Below are 22032 nucleotides of genomic sequence, written 5' to 3'. Positions count from 1 at the left end.
CTACCTACATTTTTTTCTTGTTTTTAAGGTGACTCTCTAATGGTTGAACTTTGAGAAGGGTCTCTCAAAATTCCTATGTCATTAATTCTTCTCTCCCTTCTCTTTGAACCTTTTTGTGGGGGGGGTGGGGGGTTGGGGTTTTAAGAATAAAAAGAATGTGAGAAGTTCGGTAAGCAGATTAGTTGATAGAGAGAAATCAAAGAGATTTCACAACAACCGGCCAGTTAACTTCTATAAGAAGTTTGATTTAGCTACAGCCACTTTGGCAAATTCAAGAACAAGGGTATTGATCGAAGTTTCTCACCCTTCTCTTGGTACATGTAGCCACATCCAATAAATCAAATATCACACATGAAAAAAAATAAAAGATTGAATGGAGTCCAGAGTTAGATAAGTTAGAACAAAAGAGCTGATGAAAAATAAGAGAGCGGCTGTTATTACCGAGAGAGGAGAAATGATGCATTGATGTCGACACATAGAACCCCTAGTTACTGGTTTTATAAATGGGCACGAATGATCTCAGCCGTTCATCTTCATCTACTATGGTACTATTAAGATGACATTTTTTTAAGGTTAAAATGCAAAATTTACCATCTTTGTTTCACTAAAATTCATTTTAGTCCTTTCACTTTGTTTTTATTCATTTCAGTCTTCTAAGTTCTAACTTTCAAGTTTATTCAATTAAAACTTTTTCATCAACTTTTGTTATATCTCTTTGTTTAAACCGGTACGAAACGTTGATGTTTTGGCCAGTATTTAAACTTTTTCATCAACATTTAAATACTGGCCGTACTAGTAAACTTTTTCATCAACGTTTCGGCTGGTACAACCAGTATTTAAACCGGTACAAAACATTGATGTTTTGATACTGGTACACTTACCGATACAATACATACCAGCCAGTACAGTACGGTATCCTCTTCCTTGCTCATTAGTGGCACCAACTTTTTATCTTTAACCCTTACAACAAGGGAGGGGATTTAAATATTGGTTATTCTCGTAAGGAAGATTGGTTGGTCAATGCTACTAAATTCCAAGGTTTTTGACACTTGAATCATTTTAATTGTACACTAATTACAACATTTACCACTCCAATAATTATGAAAATAAATTGTAGTCAAGAGTTTTGTAGCTTAATTGGCACATTCTAAATAAGATCTTGTGTTCATAATATATTACTCTTCCTAGGCCATTGAACCCCAACTTACATCCTGCATTTAGGTTGGATGTCTCAATTAGCCCAAAATTCATGTCTCAATTAGCCCAAAATTCATTGGCAAGTGCGATGGATCATCATGTAATAGGATCAATTAACCATTAACAAATGATTATAATTCTCCATTCCTCAATAATAATAATAATAATCATCATCATCATCTTTTTTCTCAAATTCATCGGCAATTGTGCATTGGTCAAGTTGACAATTTTTTTTTTCAATCCAACCCAAACTCGTTAAGTTAATATATTTTCAACTTATCCCAACTCATCACATCTTTAAAATCCCACGTGAGTTGAGTTAGGTTGGTGGGTTTTGCTTTCATGTATCATGTCTTATTAAAAAATTGGACTTTTATTAATTATTTGATTGCTTAAATAAAAAAATAAAATAAAAATAAAAACCAACGTATTACAATTCCAATATATTGTAAATTCCTAAATTTATAAAATTCCAAAACAAATCCAACTAATAATTTGAGTAAGGCTGATAAATTAAACTTATATATAATGAATTGGGTTGGGTTAGATGAGTTGAAAAAACTGCCAACAAGACCCCAACCCAACACCAACTAAAATATAAATCCAATTCAACCCAACCCATCAACCCACACAAACCAACTCAAGAAGTTAGAGCTAATTGCTAAAAACAAATACAGATTTTTGTGTAAGACACTATCATAGGTATGATTTTTACTATTAAAAAAAATTAAAATAAATAAAAAATTGCCTCTGGAACCAATTAAATGGAGAGTTGGGATATGAATGACAATAATACAAATATATCTTTCCTTTTCTTTTTTTCACAGGTTCTCTATCTTTCTTTCTTTTTCTTTTCTTTTTTTTCCCAGGTTCTCTAAGCCATGAGGCTCTTGGCTTCCATTATACATCCAATTTAAAACCAAATTTACGGGGGAAACCATTCTGTTCATGACAATTTTTTGGGCAAATTTATGCAAGGAGTCCAAGGACATGAGATTGTGAACACCCTAATAATTTCATAATCATCTTCAAAGAGGAGAAACAGGAAATCTTTAATGATTAAGTTTCGAATTTAAACTCAGATGCCTGTAATAAAAGCCGCCTGTTACACTCATACAAAAATAGCCTAACTGCATGACAAAAATCGAGTGCAAGGCGATTCAGCCTTACACAATGGAACAGAAACTATGCTAGTTAAAAATGGCTTCTACACTCTTGTTCTCTCTTTTCTTTTTCCTTCATTTCCCCCCCATAATTAGCTGGGTAGGAGTGCTGCCTAGTTTTGGGTGGGTAGAAGACTTGGGCAAAACTCAAAAGTGATATTTTGGAGACCTGAGCCATACCAAAAACAGAAATTGCTGATGTTGGTTCTGCTACCTGTACTCACTGGGGTTTTCCTTGCTCTGGATGAGAGGAACACCATCTTCCCTCCAAATTATCCGCTCTTCACACAGTGCTGTTGTCACCTCAACATAAAGCCAATGCTCCTAAAAGAAAATATTTTCAGCAAAAGGATGTCACAAGGATTTTTGTTTTCCTCTTTCATTTTCGATAAGTAACTGCTAGAACAAGAATTCTATAGTTTAATCATTCAACGGCTGTACTTCTCCACCTTTCAAAGATAGAGGCCTAGCAGTTAAGGTTCTGTGGGTTTAGAGGTTATTGTATCATATGGTACCAAAATAGACAAATTTAGAGGTTATTCAGTAAGTATATTCCTACTGGACCTTTGTGGTCCTGTTGCCCTACATTAACGTTGTTAACATATCACTAAATGTATGGCATGGTGATCCATGTGTAAATGTAGTGGGGAACATATGATTAAATGTAAGAGTTATTTTTGAGCTGGTCGGAGAAATATGGGAGGAGGGTTAGTGGCTCCTTTGTGTCTTATGTGGTGCATTTGGCAAGAACGAAATGCAAGATTTTTTGAAGGCCAATAACTCAGCATGGTGAAGCTGAAGTTTTTGTACTAAAGACCCTATATAAATGGACGACTTATTCCATAAATGGACGACTTATTCCTTGTCTTTCTTGATCAAGTGATTCCTCGAGTTTATGGATTCCCTATGTACTAGATAATTATTTTTGTTTTTCTTGGACCTTGTTTTCTTTTCTTTAGCTCCCTTTTCAGGTATACCTCCTGTGTACTTGATTTGAATTTAATAAAAATAATAATAATAAGTTGTTAACACGACTCCCACAGTTCCCTTCTCAACTTTATTGCAAAGAATACCTATCTAGTGGTTCAACCATTCAAAAGAATGAAACAGACCCCCGTCCCCCAAAAAGAAAAAACCAGTGAAGAGGGAAAAGAGTGATATAAAATATCATTACCTCCTGAAGAACTCTTGCTGCCAGCTCCTCTGCAGTGTCCTTAGCAAGCACAGGGACAACACTTTGAGCAAGGATTCGCCCTGTGTCATAGTGCTCATCCACAAAATGAATGGTAGGACCTGAGTATCTAATCAAGCACAAAGTAACAAAACATAAAATTAGGATTCTCTTCACATACTACGGTTTAAAAAATAAAAAATAAAAAATAAAAATAAAAAAGAGAAAAGAAATTTGGGCTTAAAATGGGCTGAATATACTGTGGTTAATTAGGAAACAATATTGGTTCCAATACATAGACATCAAATGCTGCAAGATACCTTGCTCCAGAAGCAATGACTGCCTTATGGACCTTCATACCATAATAGCCTTTGCCTCCAAAAGCTGGAAGGAGTGATGGATGGATGTTTAGTATGGATCTTGGATAAGCTCGGATCAACTCTACCGGTATAAGCTTTAGATATCCCGCTAGAAGTACAAAGTCAACCTCAAATTTCCTGATTGGGATAAAATATGAAATGTTAATAAATATTTGTACTATTTGAAATCATCAATGTTTTCTTTTGTTTCCTTTTTTTTTTTTTTTTTTGTTGGAAAAGATAGTGTCACCTTTCAAAAAATTATGGATTAATAAAGTAACTGCAGAAAGAGCTTTTCAAAGATATTGCATATCATTCAAAAGTTCTTCCCAGGTTAAGAACACTAAAACTCTAAATTACTGCTCCATTGATATATTTCCGTGGCCTCTGAAATGCAAACAAATGACTTAACAAAAGCAAGCATCATCTAGATGCAGGTACTGAAGAAGAAGGTAATTCACAGCCAACTTGTACAGATTGTTTTTACATGACAAGATTTCTTATACTTTTTTCTTTTCATTATTTTTGTACTTCCAAAACACCAATCAAGAATCAAACAGATGCATTCTAAATTATTTGGGCAACACTAAATATCAACTAGAATCTGCATATAATGTGAGTGGATCAGATTAAGTACTTTGGAGTAATTACATTATTCTAATACCAGGCAGAATTTACAAATCTTCTGGGATGAGTCTACATGAGATCTGCATGCCCCAAGAAAGCATAATTTCATTTAGACTGTTAGTGTGAGTTATTAATGAGCTTGAGACAACAGACATCAAACAAACCAAAGATAATAAAAAAAAAGTAACTTAGACATCTAATGGAAAAGTCAACTGTAACAAACAAAAAATATAACTGGCAGAAAATGAGAAAACCAGTAGTATGTAAGCATGCACAAACAACTGCGCCTGGAGTACGCAATTTAGATAGAGAAGATCAAGGTACGTGGCAACAACACAGAAAATGATGCCCAGATGAACAACTAAGAATTGAGAGCTCAACATACTTAGGGTGCATCTCAATTTTCAATGATTGGCAACAAGGGATAACACCATTAGTGATTGGTCCAATACACTTCCTTCACACAATGAAAATTGATTGAGATGGTATTTTCCTCTATTGAATAGTTTTTCCACTAATACTAATATTTTGTGATTTCCAAATAATGCCAGAGGTGTTATGACAACAATTAAACCAAGTTGGATATATGCATCAGAAACTCCTTGTTAAGCAAAATTGAAAAACATTCTTATTAGTGGATCTACTAAAAAATGGTTCAACATTCAAAAATTCCAAGAAAAAAAATAATAATAATAAAAAGAGAGAATTGCAGCTAAATGTGCCTTTTTTTTTTGGGGGAAGAAAAGCCTAACCTAAGCTCAGCTACAAGGTCATTTGGAGCTAATCCATCATGTTCATCTTTTGTTTTGGGGAACAAAACAACTGGGATGCCATTGTCTCTTGCATACACTGAACCTCCACTGCCTGCCACTCAGGAAAAGAATATGAAAAAGACAGCCAAAATTGGAAATTAACACCGTTTGCCAAACAATATAATTAGTAGACACTGTTTTCAAACTATATTTTTTACTAACATCTCGAGTTTAAAATACTCAATTTAGGGCCTGTAAATCGAGTCTCAAAGACTCAATTTCCATGGTCTGATCACGTCTGATGTGGCATTTTTTTCACATGTTGACCACCTGAAAATCGAGTCTCTAAGACTCGATTTATAAGCTCACCCTTTAACCCAGCATATTCAACCTCCTTACACTACAAACCATTCACCCCACCCCACCCCACCCCACCTTCTCGTCAAACCAGAAACCAAAGAACCCACAGCCACCTGATCCAGCCAGACCACGCCACCACCACACCATCGCGCCAGACCCATGCCGTGCAACCCAGGCAACGCGACCCAAGCCACACAACCCAGGCATCAACCCGGCGAGGTGAGGTGAGCTCTCTCCCCTATCTGATCTGGGTCTTTCTCTTCAATCTAATCTGGGTCTCCTCGGATTCTCTCTCTCTCTCTCTGATCTGATTTGGGCTTTCAAGTTCAGTTTTTAGTCAAAATAGAAAAACCTAGAAAAATTGTTTCATTGTTGAATAAATAGCAAATGTGTTTCATGGTGCTGGGATTGTTGTGTTTGTGGGATTTCTTAAATTTTTTTTTTGGGTATTTCTGGGAATGGCTTGTACATGAGAGACTTGAGACTTAAAATTTTTTTGGTTAATAAATCGAGTCTTAGAGACTCGATTTCTAGGTAGACGCCACATGGATAAAACGCCACATGATACGTGATCAAACCAAGAAAACCGAATCTTTGAGACTCGATTTATTGGCCAAAATCGAGTCTTTGAGACTCGAGATGTTAGTAAAATATATACTTTTGAGACCGTGCCTACTAACTATATAGTTGGGAGAATGGGCTTAATTCCCAATTTTGGCCTGAAAAAGACACAAGCAAATGTTTATGCATGATAGTTTTCCAGTGCCTAAGCTATTTTCTGTTCTCATCAAACATAATAAGCACGATAAATTAGCAGGCAATGCACATCTTCCCTTTACAAGCATAAGTTATAATGGTCCAAAATCCCTAGCCAGTGGCAATCAATTTGATGGAAGTACATCTAAAAGAACTTGCCCAAGTAATTATAGAGGCAATTAAACATCAACCATTCATAGCAAATCTCAGATTTCAGTGTCAGAGATGCTTGCTTTTCTCTCTCTCTGATCTGATTTGGGCTTTCAAGTTCAGTTTTTAGTCAAAATAGAAAAACCTAGAAAAATTGTTTCATTGTTGAATAAATAGCAAATGTGTTTCATGGTGCTGGGATTGTTGTGTTTGTGGGATTTCTTAAATTTTTTTTTTGGGTATTTCTGGGAATGGCTTGTACATGAGAGACTTGAGACTTAAAATTTTTTTGGTTAATAAATCGAGTCTTAGAGACTCGATTTCTAGGTAGACGCCACATGGATAAAACGCCACATGATACGTGATGAAACCAAGAAAACCGAATCTTTGAGACTCGATTTATAGGCCAAAATCGAGTCTTTGAGACTCGAGATGTTAGTAAAATATATACTTTTGAAACCATGCCTACTAACTATATAGTTGGGAAAATGGGCTTAATTCCCAATTTTGGCCTGAAAAAGACACAAGCAAATGTTTATGCATGATAGTTTTCCAGTGCCTAAGCTATTTTCTGTTCTCATCAAACATAATAAGCACGATAAATTAGCAGGCAATGCACATCTTCCCTTTACAAGCATAAGTTATAATGGTCCAAAATCCCTAGCCAGTGGCAATCAATTTGATGGAAGTACATCTAAAAGAACTTGCCCAAGTAATTATAGAGGCAATTAAACATCAACCATTCATAGCAAATCTCAGATTTCAGCGTCAGAGATGCTTGCTTTCAAAAAGAAAAATAAAATCAAACAGAATTTTCTCCTTGAGGAGCCAACAAAATCATGTACAAGACAGAAAACTTTCTGAAAAAGCCACAAGCAACTATTGCATTATAGTTCCCCAATGCCTAAACTACTTTCTGCTCTCATCAAACATAACAAGCACCACAAATTACCAGGCAATGCACATCTTCCCTCTAAAAGCATAAGTTTTAATGGTATAAAATCCATAACCAGCGCCAATCAAGTTGATGGAAGCATATTTAAAAGAACTTGCCCAAATAACTATTGAGGGAATTATACAACAACCATGGGTAGAAAGTCTCAGATTATAATGACATAGCTGCTTGCTTTCCCAAAAAAAAAAAACAAAACAGAATTCACTCCTTGAGTAGCCAATAGATCCATGTTAAATGATTCAAAACTTTCTCATTTGGTTTACAAGTATGTAGGACAATCTAATCCGCAAGGCTCAGTTGCACTTGTGACATTTGATACTATCTGACAATGATACCACATTGAAAATTATAACAAGGTAGCACAAGAAATCATCTGCTAACCAAAAGCCTACCCCATGTCTACCATAATCAAAAAGGGGCTAAAACAAAACTAACAAACAGACCATGTCCAAGAGAGAGTGAGAAAACTAAAGAATCCCAACTTAAGGACATTTTAAACTTAGATATATGCATAATGCATGAATAGCATAAAAATATATATGATACTATGAGATTTCATTCTGATACTTTAGGATTTCAATTAAATGCATAAATCACAGAGATAAAGATAAGTGGTCAACTAATCATGAACAAGTTACTATTAACTTCTAAAACAAAATATGATTTACCAAGTAAATTGCAGACACAACAATTAAATAAATAAAAAAAGGTACATAAAGGTAGAGAGAAAACCTCGTTTATTTGTGACCAAAACAACGATATCTCCATGAACTGATCCTCCAAGAGAAGCTTCATGAATGGACCTGAAGTTCGACCCTCCACCTGAGACGAAAACTGCAAGCTTTTTCCTTCTGACCCCATTTTCCAAATTGTTCCCATGAGAAGTACCATCCTTTACTTCTTCTACACCATTCTGCTTATTATACCACACCCTTTGTGGAGCCGAATGTTGGATTTTAAAGGATACCCATTTGCGGGATTGTGAAAAATATGCTGAAGAAGGAGGAGTTGGTGCCTGAAAGAATGATTTTTTGGTGTTTGGAATTGATGGGGTTGTTNAGATGAGACAGTATCAAAAAACAAAAGTAAAAAAAAAAAAATTACCGGACCAGTTGTGACAAAAGATTATACAAGTGAATTAATTTTGGTACACCCAAGAAGCTTCACTAGAGCAGCAAAGACCTGCAAAGTGTCCACTGCTATGCTGGACTGCATGCAAAATTACAATGTCAATAACAATAACTTCAGGCCCCTACACCCCAAAAGAAAGTGAAAAACAGATCCATTAAAAAGCTTTAGTGTGATCCAATGAACCTTCCCATAACTTCAGTACCCCTACACCCCAAAAGCAAGCAAAAGCATTCACAATTATGTCAGCCAGTGTGCATCATAACTAAAACAAGTATTATTTAGTTTAGGAATATGAAAACTATTTCTGAATAAAACTATATCTGAAGCAATTTAAGGCTTCTATAGGACACAACAACGCCAATTCTCTTTTGCAAATAATAAAGATAAGAAATGGTCTAAAGACCACATACCATACAACAATAACAAAAAAAGGCTATCAAATGAATCTAAAGCAGCTCCAAGGCTCTTGTCCAACCATATGCCATTCTATCAAATTCAACATGAAAAGAGAGGACCCGAGTACCCAATTCATATATCAAACTTCCAAGTTCCAATTAGCACATTAACTAAGGAAGAATAAGTCAAAAAGGCGGATGTTAGAGCATTCGCATCAAAGCTTTTAAAAATTTTAGCATTTAACAACTCAAAAAACAACTTTATCAATTATAACAACTCGTTTTACAATACACCCAACTTCAAAAGTTCTTTTTTTAGCTTCATCTCATTAAAATAATATGAACTTATTAAAATAAAATAAAACTTCCAAAAAGAGTTCAGAGCAACCAATCACTTTCACCACTACCACCACCGCAGTAGCCACAACTTACCGGACAAAAATTAAAAAAAAAATAATAATAAAATAAAATAAAACTCAAAACAAAACTACCACCCCAAACACAACCACCACATTCATCAACAACCCACCAAAAATCCCATCAAAATAGACCAACACCACCGGCCACAACAACCACTATCACAATCACAAGCCACCCCAAAATAAAATAAAATAAAAAATCCACCAAGACCGCCACCGCCAGAAAAAGAAGAGAAAAAAACCCATAACAAACCTACCATTACCACCATGACTTGGAGAGAGAGCAAACCCACCATGACCCACCACAGCACACCGAACCCATGACACCCAAAACAAACACACGCAAGACACAAAAAAAAAAAATCCTAAGCCAATTCTAAATAGCCTAGGAGGCAAGAGCAGCAGAACACCCACACAAATCTCACAACACGCAGCAAGACACAAATAATAAAAGGAAAAAAAGAAAACCTAACTTACTAAATACTAGGACCTGGGAGTGGGCGGGGTTGGGCAGACGGCAGCGGAAGCAAACCAAACCAGACCAGAGCAGAAGCAGAGTATCAGACCAGATCAGCACCACGCCGCCGCCACCAGTCCACCGCAGCACCACCCAAATTTGGTATTTACATCTAATCTCTCTTTTTTTGGATGACAATGTTTTATCCCTCTCATATATGAATCTCTAAAGACTAGTACTTGGTTGATTTGATGATATAAGTTGTGAAAATAGGAAGAGAGGCAATGAGGTAGAGATGAGAGTGAGAGCTCCACACTCTCCGAAAATAAAACAGAGGACCTGAGAAAGAGAGCGTCTGACTCCACTTTTCACTTTCTCTTTCTCTTCTTAACATGGCTAAAAAGTAATAATTTTTAATAGATAATAAATGTGAGTATTGACTAGTTATTCTTGTACTGTTTCATAGAGACTAGACTTGTTACTCATGCACGGTATGATAGATAATAGCTTCAGCACCAACGGTGTCTTGGTCTAGTGGTGCCAGGGCTAGACTTGGTAGGGAGAACTACGGTTCGATCCCCGCAAGCCCGTTAGGAGGAGTTTAAAACCTTAACCCCGGGACCCGCTCCGAAACCGGATTAGTCGGCCCAGTGGGTTCGGATACCGGTTGGGAAACCAAAAAAAAAAAAAAAATAATAGCTTCAGCGCTGGCTCATGTGATGTGATATTATTTTTGTCCATTAGTGACTAGTTTCTTTTAAAAAATTACTGATTTTTTTTAATAATTAAAGAGATTATTTGTAATTTTGAAATTTATTGGTTAATGTTGAGTTTTTGTGTTATGTGCACAGCACTTGCGTGCATTTGTTTTTGTAAAAGGTTTATTTATACTAATGGCATGTTTGGTTCACATGTTCAAAACCACACGTTTTTAATTTTTAAACAATCTTATATTTTTACACATTTTTTCACTATACATATTTTTACACGTTTTCAAACAACAAAAAACATGTTTTTAAGTGTACATACCAAACACCCCTTAGTGTATTAGATAATTTCTTATAGATATATTAACGTCAAGAATGTTTGGATGAATAAATGAGGTTTTCTCTTATTTGACAATACTGTTGATGAGAAATCATGTGATTACCCTAGAGTAGCGTTTGGTGAAGATTGGTTTCTCATGTGATTAACAGACGTTGGTGATCCCCTGTGTGCGTGTTTCAGTCCTGTGTCTTTCTCAACAAAAAAAAAAAAAAAAAAACCAGGTGTTGGTGAAGATTGGTTTCTCATTGGATTCTCCTGCCTTTACACTAATATATGCACACTCATGAAACACAAATTTCACTCACTAACAACTCATGCACCATGACATGTTTTTACACAATAAAGCACATAAATAGAAACCCATTTTGAAATCAACCTAAATCTAAAAACGCCCATCCAACCACCATTCATTGGTTTCAAATCCAAATAAAAGCTATAACCACACAAGCTCACCATCAAACAAAAATTTAATCACAGCATATTCAGCCATACCCAAAGCACAGTATTGAGCTGTGATGATTTTCAGTTGAGTTGTGGAAATACTACAAGTTATTAAAAAAAAAAAAATGTAACCAAAGTGACTACAAATTAAATCCAAAAGACTAAGATTAAAGAACCAATTTCATTATAAAAATTATAAATAACAAACTTCATGGCTATTGATATGCATCTATAGCAGTTTCTGGGGATGCCAGGACATTTGAAAATCTGAAAAAATAAATTTTGAATAATTACGAAATTTGATCACTTGTGCAGCGTGCTACTCATTTAATTTCTTCTATATCTAAGGAGTGACACTCAATATGGATCATTCAACACAATAAAAAGCAAGCCTTTTTAACAACACGTCTACAAGAAGACTTAAAATTAAATATTGTATAATTACCTTCAAATGGGAATATATGCTGCCAAAAATTTTCCGTGAAACCATTTCAGTGTATTGAACATTCATGTTTTGGTCAAATAGCATCATTAGGATGCCTAATAATAAGCCCATTGAATACAAATTACGAGGATTTAAGTATTTTTAAACAATTGACAAAAATGCAGGCGATATAAGACTTGATTTCAATTCCTAAGCTAGAAACCAAAAACATAAAAAATAAAAGAAAATAGAATTAAATTCAGCAGCAATAAATCAATCAACAAAATTGTGACACTGTTATTTACATTCCTTCCTTTCTGAGCAACCAAACAGAGTTTATAAAAAAAATTAATTAAAAAAAAATGAGAGATAAAAGGCAAAACTACCTGTCGGTGGTCTCTGAAACAAGTCCAAGTTAGCCTAACAATGGCTCATCACAAACACCACTCACCAACACCTCCGATGGTGGCTTCTTCTTACCAAAATCTCTTTCTCTGTCTCTCAATCCCACTTCCCTCCCTAGATCAAACCCAAAAGTATCAACTTTTCTCTCTACACCCGATTCTCTCCAAACCCCAACCCTTGCTCTCTTTTGATCTGGTCTAAAAAGGTATTGTAGGCGTGAGTGTTTGGGGTTTGGGTTTCAGATGGTGAGTTGCTCTTTCTTTCTTTTTCTTTTATTTTGCTAATGGGTCTAAGTTGGGTATGCTAGCAGCGGTGACCGGCGAGATTGAGGGAGACGCACAGAGCAAGTGTGGAAGTTGAGAGAGTGGAACGTTTGGGGGGAGAGATAAAGAAACCCAGTAGAAGTGGGAGAGAAAGAGAGAGGAAAGAGAGGTTTACTGAAATTATGGGGGAAATGTGCAGAATAACCCTGGGTAAGGGTTGTATTTAGTTAGTTAGACAACGCGTGAAATTATAAAGCAAACTAAGCATCTCGAGCTTTAGAAACTCGAGATACTGTTTTTAATCTCACTCCGCCGCTTCACGGACCAAATGCTGACTGGACAAGTTGTCCACTTGGATCTCGAGTTTATAAGACTCGAGTTATTATAACTCGAGTCTTCAAAACTCGAGTTCTTTTAAAAATAAAGCTCTGATGTGCAGAACATAGATCTTGAGTTTTTAAAACTCGAGTTATAAGAACTCGAGTCTTATAAACTCGAGTTTTACTGAATATAATTTCCTCCTCAGTCCGAAAAACAGAGCATAAAAATTTTAACACTTACACAGCTACTCGCCCATAACTCTCACTCTCTCACTCACTCACCACATTGCCTCTCACTCTCTCACGCACCACATTGCCTCTCTCTCATTGCTCTTCCCTCTCAACAATTTCATATTTCAGGTAAGGGTTTTTTGATTTTATTGTTATTGTATTTGGGTATTAGTTGGTCTATGGGTGTGGGTAAGTTTGTGATTGTCAAAACTTAAAAACCCTGGTTTCCTTTTAGAGAAACCCAGTTGAAGTGGGAAAGAAAGAGAGGAGAGTTTTACTGTGAATAGGTTGATGTGTGAAAATTTTGTCAATTGAACATTTTGCGTGAAGTCTTGAACATGTTATGTTTAATTAAAAAAAAAAAAAAACAGTTTAATATGTGAACTGTGAACAGGATTTTTAAAAAAGAAGTTTGTATAGATGGACAGGGTTTTTATTTTGTGTGAATTGTGAACAGATTGATGTGTGAAAATTTTGTCAATTGAACATTTTGTGTGACGTCTTGAAGATATGTATTGATATTGGGCTTGAAGCCCAATTTTTTTAATTAAAAGAAAAAATTTATATTCAAACCGATTAAACCGATCGCAAAAACCGCACCGCTATAGATCGAAAAACTGACCGTGGTCGGTGTGCATTGGTTTCAATTATGAAAAAACCGATCTCTATCAGTTGGGTAATAAATTTGAAAAAAAACTGAGCCGACCGAACCGCGCACACCCCTAGACTAAGAATACAACCATTTTCATAACTTAAGACATCTTGTATTTCTATTTTTTGAAAGAGTTGTGTTTATTACACACAAATTATATTATACAATTTTATACAGTTCGTTTAAGTTGTTTTTCGTGCGTATATAAAACTATGTAAAACGGTTTATGTTATACTTATTTCCCTTTTGATAGCAACACTTAAAAAAATGCATCTATATAGCAACACTTAAAAAAAATGTACGAAGTTTGATATTAAATAAATCAGTAAGTCTTAAAAAAAAAAAAAAAAAAAGAAGGAAACAATAAGTGTAGATATACTAAAAATTTCATAGTTGTCCAAATGACAAGTTGGTGTATTGATTGATAGAAAAATGATGTCAATAGTAAGTCCAAATAAGAAGTAGTAAAAGCTTGCAGACTCAATTGTTATGAAAAGTATAGTATAATATAAAATTTATTGTGTCTTAGCAATAATCCAAACAGAAGCTAAGGTTTACTTAAACAATAATGGTGATAAAAAATAAATGATAAAATCTTTTCTTATTAATTTATTTATCCTTCCCACGTTTTTCCACCTTTCCACCTTTCCTAATTTATATTTTTTATCCTTATTTTATTCTCCCTTCCAATCCCAAAAGGACTTTACTACCTTAAGAGCATTCCCATCAAGGTGAATAAACGTTTTAGCATATAACACCTCAAAACTAAAAATTTTAGCTTTTAACAACTTATTTTACAATACACCCAATATCAAAGATTCTATATTTTTTACCGTCTCATTTAAATAATATAAACTACTCATTAAAATAATAATAAAACAACTACACAAAACTATAGCAACCAACCAACCCCCTCCTCCACCACCCCTACCACCGCTCCACTTGCCATAACCACCATTGTAGCAACCACAACCCACCACAGCCACCACCACCACCACAAGTCACAGCACCTCCATTGCAACAACCAAAACCCATCACACACACAAACCCAGGATCGGTGACCCATGACCCACACCCCACGCCGAACCAAAACCAAAACCACAAACCACAGCAGAAAACCCACCACAAAACCTCCATCACCACCACCACAAAACCCACCACCCACATACCCCGATCTCAACCCCAACCAAAACCCACCACCACCCATCCACTCACCCACCTTGTTCTCAACCCCATCAAAATTGTCACCGAGCACCACTGATACCCACCAAATCAAACCCACGAAACCCACCAAATCATGACCACAATCGCCAACCACAAACCATTGAAGCTTAACGAAGATCAGATGCTCATCAGAACGAAGGCAACATGATGAAAAGGGAAGGGAGATGATGCTGGGTTGTGAGGGAGAATTAAAAAATGAGAGTGCACTGGAGCAAGATTGTAAATTTTATAGCATATAAGAGTAAGGAAACAATAAGTGTAGATATACTAAAAATTTCATAGTTGTCCAAATGACAAGTTGGTGTATTGATTGATAGAAAAATGATGTCAATAGTAAGTCCAAATAAGAAGTAGTAAAAGCTTGCAGACTCAATTGTTATGAAAAGTATAGTATAATATAAAATTTATTGTGTCTTAGCAATAATCCAAACAGAAGCTAAGGTTTACTTAAACAATAATGGTGATAAAAAATAAATGATAAAATCTTTTCTTATTAATTTATTTATCCTTCCCACGTTTTTCCACCTTTCCACCTTTCCTAATTTATATTTTTTATCCTTATTTTATTCTCCCTTCCAATCCCAAAAGGACTTTACTACCTTAAGAGCATTCCCATCAAGGTGAATAAACGTTTTAGCATATAACACCTCAAAACTAAAAATTTTAGCTTTTAACAACTTATTTTACAATACACCCAATATCAAAGATTCTATATTTTTTACCGTCTCATTTAAATAATATAAACTACTCATTAAAATAATAATAAAACAACTACACAAAACTATAGCAACCAACCAACCCCCTCCTCCACCACCCCTACCACCGCTCCACTTGCCATAACCACCATTGTAGCAACCACAACCCACCACAGCCACCACCACCACCACAAGTCACAGCACCTCCATTGCAACAACCAAAACCCATCACACACACAAACCCAGGATCGGTGACCCATGACCCACACCCCACGCCGAACCAAAACCAAAACCACAAACCACAGCAGAAAACCCACCACAAAACCTCCATCACCACCACCACAAAACCCACCACCCACATACCCCGATCTCAACCCCAACCAAAACCCACCACCACCCATCCACTCACCCACCTTGTTCTCAACCCCATCAAAATTGTCACCGAGCACCACTGATACCCACCAAATCAAACCCACGAAACCCACCAAATCATGACCACAATCGCCAACCACAAACCATTGAAGCTTAACGAAGATCAGATGCTCATCAGAACGAAGGCAACATGATGAAAAGGGAAGGGAGATGATGCTGGGTTGTGAGGGAGAATTAAAAAATGAGAGTGCACTGGAGCAAGATTGTAAATTTTATAGCATATAAGAGTTTTGATGGAGTTGGTTTTTGAGGGTTCATATGCTAAAAAATAGCATTTATAGCATTTAGGAGGCTTAATGAGAATGCTAACGAGTGTGGAATGTCGTAATTTACAGGTGTCATCACTGAAAGCAAGACACTGCTACATGTGGAATGACTCATTTACACGTGTCATCAGTGAAAGCGAGTGACCATTAACGCACACCAAAAGCAAAAATGTTATAGAGAAATTATAAGGTACACGTGGTGGACAAATGACGTGGTCCACCATTCCACTAAAAGACTCACACATTTAAAATTACTAAGTTAGAAATTTTTTTAAAACATAAATTGATTACTGGCTCAGCAATTTTAAACAAAAAGAAGTCTTTTAGTAGAATGGTGAATAAGTGACGTGGTCCACCAGAGAATTGTATAATTTCTCAATGTTACGTAGAACACATAAATAGTTAATACCCCAACTAATCCCCACTTTTATTCTTATCAACTAATCTATCAACTCATCATTTAAAATCCTCATTTGTTCCGATCAAAATCAAACATTTTGTTCCTTCTTTTTAGCTTCTTGAAAAATGCTATTTTCCCACTATTTTCTTAATATTTTTATAATAAATTTTAAGGATAAGATGCTACTTGCTATTACTAATCTATCAATTAATTTAAAATTCACAACAAATTTTAACCAACAAGATCTTCCTTGTTGTTACTAATTTATCAATTAATTTCAAATCATCATTTCTGTCTTTCAAAACCAAACATTTTGTTCCTTTTTTTTTAGTTTTTTTTTTTTATAAGATAGAAATTCTACTCTAGTCTAATCTAAGTGTATATGTGTGTGAAGTTCCCTCTTAGAAACTTGAACTTTGGCCCTTACCTCCTACACCCTACAAGCACTTATACTTGTGGAGCGACCATCTCACCAAAAGTGTGCGGTGGTTTTTTAGTTTTTTTGAAAAATGTTATTTTTGTAATATTTTCTTAATATTTTTACAATAATTTTAAGTGATAAGATGTGTCGTTGGCCTTTTTGTTATATTGGGGCTGGGCTGCCTCATGTGGTACTGGGCCCAAATATTATGAGTAATAATAATAAAAGAAAATAATGAAACAAAAGAAAGTACTTCAGCTTCTTAATCAAAAGTAACTAAATAATCCCTAATTAAAAAAGATAATCACAATAATAACAATCACTTTTATAAAGAAAGCAAGGGGAATAAGTAGGTAGTATATGGGTTAATTAAAAGAGAAAGAAATCAAATCAAATTAGATCCGCAAGACCAAAACCAGAGAGGGAAGAACATTGCTTCTCAATGTGAATAACCTCTCGGGAAAATCCTGCCGTGGAAATTAATCACTTTGAGGAAAACGGACCTGAATGGTTGGTGCCCAAAAGGATCTTTTTGCTTTTGGCAGAGAGCAGGACTTTGAGAGGGAGAGAGGGAATCAACCTATTAGTGCATGCTTGTCGATCTAACTCTCTGTTTTTCTTTTCTTCCTTTTAATTTTCCTCTTATCTTTAATTTTTCTTTCTTTCCTCAATACTTGTTTTCTATTTCCTGGTTTTCCTTAGAGGTTCCTATTACCGTGATCGTTGTTGTTATTGTTGTTCGTTTTTTCCCCTGTACATGGCAAGGGCCTCCTTTTATAGTGCCTGTCATGACCGAGTTTTACTATTTTAGCCCTTAACCACCTTTATCTGGTCTGGGTGCACTTGCCAACCCCCACTGATCCATCTATGTGCCACTCCCCATTACCAGACAAAGAAGACTCTTTTTTTTTTTTTGTCTGCCGTGGCACCCTTTCCTGCTACAGTGTGGGTGCTCTTTCCCCCTATCCCTCATGGCATACACCTAATGGTTCCAACTCAGCCTTGCTTCTTTTGGGTGGTATGTCATTCCGACAGGACACTTCTCTCAAAAGAACCTGAGCAGGAACCTCAGAATAAGTTTTTCCCCTCTCCTCACCATCAAACCATGCCCTCTTACTTCTGACCTATGACCTCACCGTGTCTTATATTGGCTGGGTACAGGCTGGTGATGTCTGAGCCTTGTGCGTGCCTCCCTTCCATGTATGTCCAAAATCTGTCTGCTGCTCATGCATTCGCCGTGGTCTGAAGGCTTGCTTGCATAGTCTACCGTCCATCCTTAACTTCTTATGTGAGCTGTTTTCTGATTTCTCACTCCCCTTAGGGGCTGGGCTTTATTTGATGTTGGGCCTTGCCTTCTTTCAACCTACTCCTTGATTACTATCATTTCCTGCTGTACCACTCTGTCATTCCTGCTGCGACATTTATTTGACCCAATCCTGCTGCGTCCCTTTGGGCCTGCCGTTTATTCTTCCCCCAGTGGCTCAGTATGGCCATTGGTTTTCTATTACATTATTTGCGAGCTTCTACGTCCCTTTTTTTTTCTCTTGGGCATCCTTGGCCTATTTGCTTTCTTTGGCCTTCCTTGGCCCTTTTCCTAACTTTACATTCTCATGGGCTTTTACTAACTTCATTGGGCTTCCTTGGCCCAATTACCTTATCCTCATCCTTGGGCTCATGTGTTTGCCATTAACCCCTTACTTTCTTTTCTTACATTACTTCGGACTTGCTGTGGCTTATTATCACTTTTATACATCATATACTGCCTATGGGTTCACTACTTCTCTCTTTCCAGGTCTCTTTAAGCCCGTTTGCTTCTTCAAGGCCTATTTGTTTATTTCATGGGTCTGTGATCCATTATTCCTGCCGTTTGGTCTTAATGGTTTTTTTATCTATTTACCAACTTCTTTCTGCCTGTGTTGCTGGGCTTTTTCTTTCTTTTTGACTTCCAAAATGACCATCAACAAGATGTTACTTGCTATTACTAATAGGGGAAAAAATAATTTTAGCACTAAATTCAAATGTAAATCTAAAATAATTTACCATTTAGAATTTGTGGTGTAAACATAGTGAAAATATTGTTTAAGCAACCCATCTCTTGTTTTTTAATTTTTTTTGCTGTTGTCACAAGACTAACCACAACTCAAATATGAGATTAATCAACATAGGAGTCTATAATTGACAGCTGTTAATTATTACTTCTAATAGTAGTGATAGGTGGGGTCCAGTAACTAAAAATAAAGAACACTGGGGTCCAATGGTAAAGCCCTATATTCTACCTACACCAGGTGATTCCATTTCTCTATTTTAGTGTGTAGTTGTGCACATCAACTTGTATTGTATGATCATCTTAACTAATACTACTTTGACACAACACAAGTAGAGACTGCACAACATGCACAAATATCTAAAACCCAAACCCCAATTTAATGATGTTACATACTGTAAATCTTCAGAGGTTGATGTGTCTGCTTGTATCTTGAGAAAGTGAGTATGGTCACCTTCCCAATGCCCATCTCTCTCTCTCTCTCTCTCTCTCTCTCTCTCTCTCTCTCTCTCTATTACAGTGATTGTACTGTGTTTCTTATTGGTTTTGTTTGGTTGTGATTTTTTTTTTTTTTTTTACATTGTTACTATTAAATTATATTAAAGCAAAACCAACCTTACTGTTTTTGGTGCTTTTGTGTGATGGCTTTTGTGGATTCTTTGGAGGGTGTTTGGATAGCTTGTTTTCGTAACTCAATTTTCTGTTTTTATAACTCATAACTTAAAAATGGTAGGACCTATAGCTAGAAGTCTATTTGGCACCACTATATCTCTGTTTCCATCACTCAATTATCTGATTTTTGAGTTATGAGGTATGGAAACTGAAAACACATTTTGGCTGTTTTCAGTTTCCATAACTCATAACTCAATGACATTTTTGTAATTAAACACACATGGGGACCCACTTAGCTGCAACTTTTGACCAATCTTCCTTTTTTTTTTCCTTTCTTCTCCTAGTTCGGTCTTCAGTTCTGGTTTTTTTTTTTTTTTTTTTTTCACTGGGCTCACCGAAAAAAAAAAAAAAAAAAAAAAAAAAAAAAAAAGTTGCACCAAGTGACAGAGCTAGAGCCTAGGGCCCCCAAATAGTGTGAAAAATATCGAGTAATGGCATTTGAGTGATAGTACCAAACGGATGTGATATTTTAGAGTGATGAGTGATGAGTGATAGAAATTGAGTGACGGAAATTGAGTAATAAAAAAAAAATCCAAACACCCCCTTATCTTCTCTTAAGAATGCATGGTTGTCCTCTTTAGCAAGTTTCTTCATGCAATCCTTAGGGTCCGTTTGAATGAAGGAGTGGAAAAGTGGGAGGATAGAAAATTGTGGGAGAATAGAAAAGTGGGAGGATGGAAAATATTTAGTTTTCCCTCTTGTATGTTTGGTTGGAGGGGTGGAAAAGTGAGATGGTGGAAAACTCTTTTGTTTGGTTGGAGAGAAAAAGGGAATGATGAAAAATGTAATTTATATAAATTGACTATTATACACTTGTTACATAATATGTAAAAAATAGATTTATTTGTACTCATTACATAATATAAAATTTATCACATCATATATTTAAATTATTATTTTTATTTTTATTATTATAATGTAAAAATTGGATCAAGTCACGTTGGGGAAAAAAAAAAAAAAAGAAGAAGAGAACATTCAGGTCATGTTGAAACAAAAAATTTGGGAGGGCATTATGGTAAAACTGCACTGAGGCAGTTTTCTCTCATTGCTTTTCCTCCCAATTTGGGAGGAAAAAAATTGTGGGCCTGAGAGAGAAAATTTTCTCCTGAGTTTTCCACTCCCCCTGTTTTCTTTTCATTCCCAAACAGAGGAAAACTCAGTTTTCCACTCCATTTTCCATCCTTCCTAAATTCCACCCAACCAAATACAATGTTAATGTTTGATAATAGTCCATCTGTTGTTGGCTCCACTTTCTCTCTATAATTTACAGAGTAGAGAAAAAAAAGAGTGCATGTGTAAGCTTATTTGTCCTTTTCCCCTTTAAAAGTTATTGCAAACCCAATTTTATGTTTGACATGGTTGTACTTATGTTTATTTAAATTCATTCAAGAACAAATTTTTTTGCATAATTGTTTATAAAATTGTAATGGGTCTGTGTATGTATGTAGACTTTTTTATTTTCTTCTTATTCTGCAGAGTTTTCTGTAAATTATTTTTCTTGAAAGTTAATTGACTTGTGTGTGTGTGTGTGTTTTTTTTTTTTTTTTTTTTTTGTCTCGTGAAAATTTAAATTTTGTTGCCCTTTTCCCCCTTAATGCTGGTTTCTCTCTTCTTCTTATTTATTTAGTTTTGAAGTAAACATATTCTTGTGAATTGTGATATCTAATTAGGATTATCATTTATTTTGCAGTTTTAAGGAAGATAGAGTTGGACCACAGAGTTTAAGATGAGTTGATGGTTGAGATTGGCAATTCTGTGATTTTGGTTGGTTCTTGGAGTAGTTGGAGATAAGCCCATTTTCAAGAATTGTTTGGTTATGAATGATCTCATAGGCATAAGCAGAAAAAGTTGAGGATGGTTTCATGTGAGTGTAGTCATGAGTTAGTTGGCATTCTATAAAAGTTTAGAAGAACACCAAAGCTGTTTGGGGTTCTCTGTTCCCAAATTTAGTATTACTTGGGAAAAAGGTCAGAGGAATAAAGATTTAGGAATTTATTATTTGGCTGAATTTATTTTGATAATTAAATTTCAATTCTTACTGTTTGCAAAAAGTTTAGTCAGAAGTTGGCAATGAGGAAGGTCGGTATTTTCTTGGTTTCATGTGAGTGTAGTTATGAGTTAGTTGGCATTCTATAAAAGTTTAGAAGAACACCAAAGCTGTTTGGGGTTCTCTGTTCCCAAATTTAGTATTACTTGGGAAAAA

General features: G+C 35.6%; 1 protein-coding gene and 1 non-coding gene across 2 annotated transcripts; both read right to left on the bottom strand.

The window, feature by feature from the left end:
* Window positions 1-153: 153 nt before the first annotated feature.
* Window positions 154-260, bottom strand: LOC112032469 (small nucleolar RNA snoR109). Its single transcript, XR_002885099.1, has one exon. It is a non-coding gene; the product is annotated as a small nucleolar RNA snoR109 (small nucleolar RNA).
* A 1928-nt stretch (window positions 261-2188) lies between these two features.
* On the bottom strand, window positions 2189-8547 carry LOC112032468 (phosphoribosylglycinamide formyltransferase, chloroplastic; the record flags this gene model as incomplete). Its single annotated transcript, XM_065761105.1, has 5 exons — window positions 2189-2684; window positions 3535-3661; window positions 3852-4028; window positions 5270-5381; window positions 8223-8547. Coding segments are annotated over 5 exons (855 nt in total), but the record flags the coding sequence as incomplete, so codon positions are not given.
* Window positions 8548-22032: the final 13485 nt, after the last annotated feature.

Source organism: Quercus suber, unplaced genomic scaffold (assembly GCF_002906115.3).
Source record: "Quercus suber isolate HL8 unplaced genomic scaffold, Cork oak 2.0 scaffold_396, whole genome shotgun sequence".
Classification (NCBI taxonomy): Eukaryota; Viridiplantae; Streptophyta; class Magnoliopsida; order Fagales; family Fagaceae; genus Quercus; species Quercus suber.
This window is presented reverse-complemented; position numbering and strand designations above follow the sequence as displayed.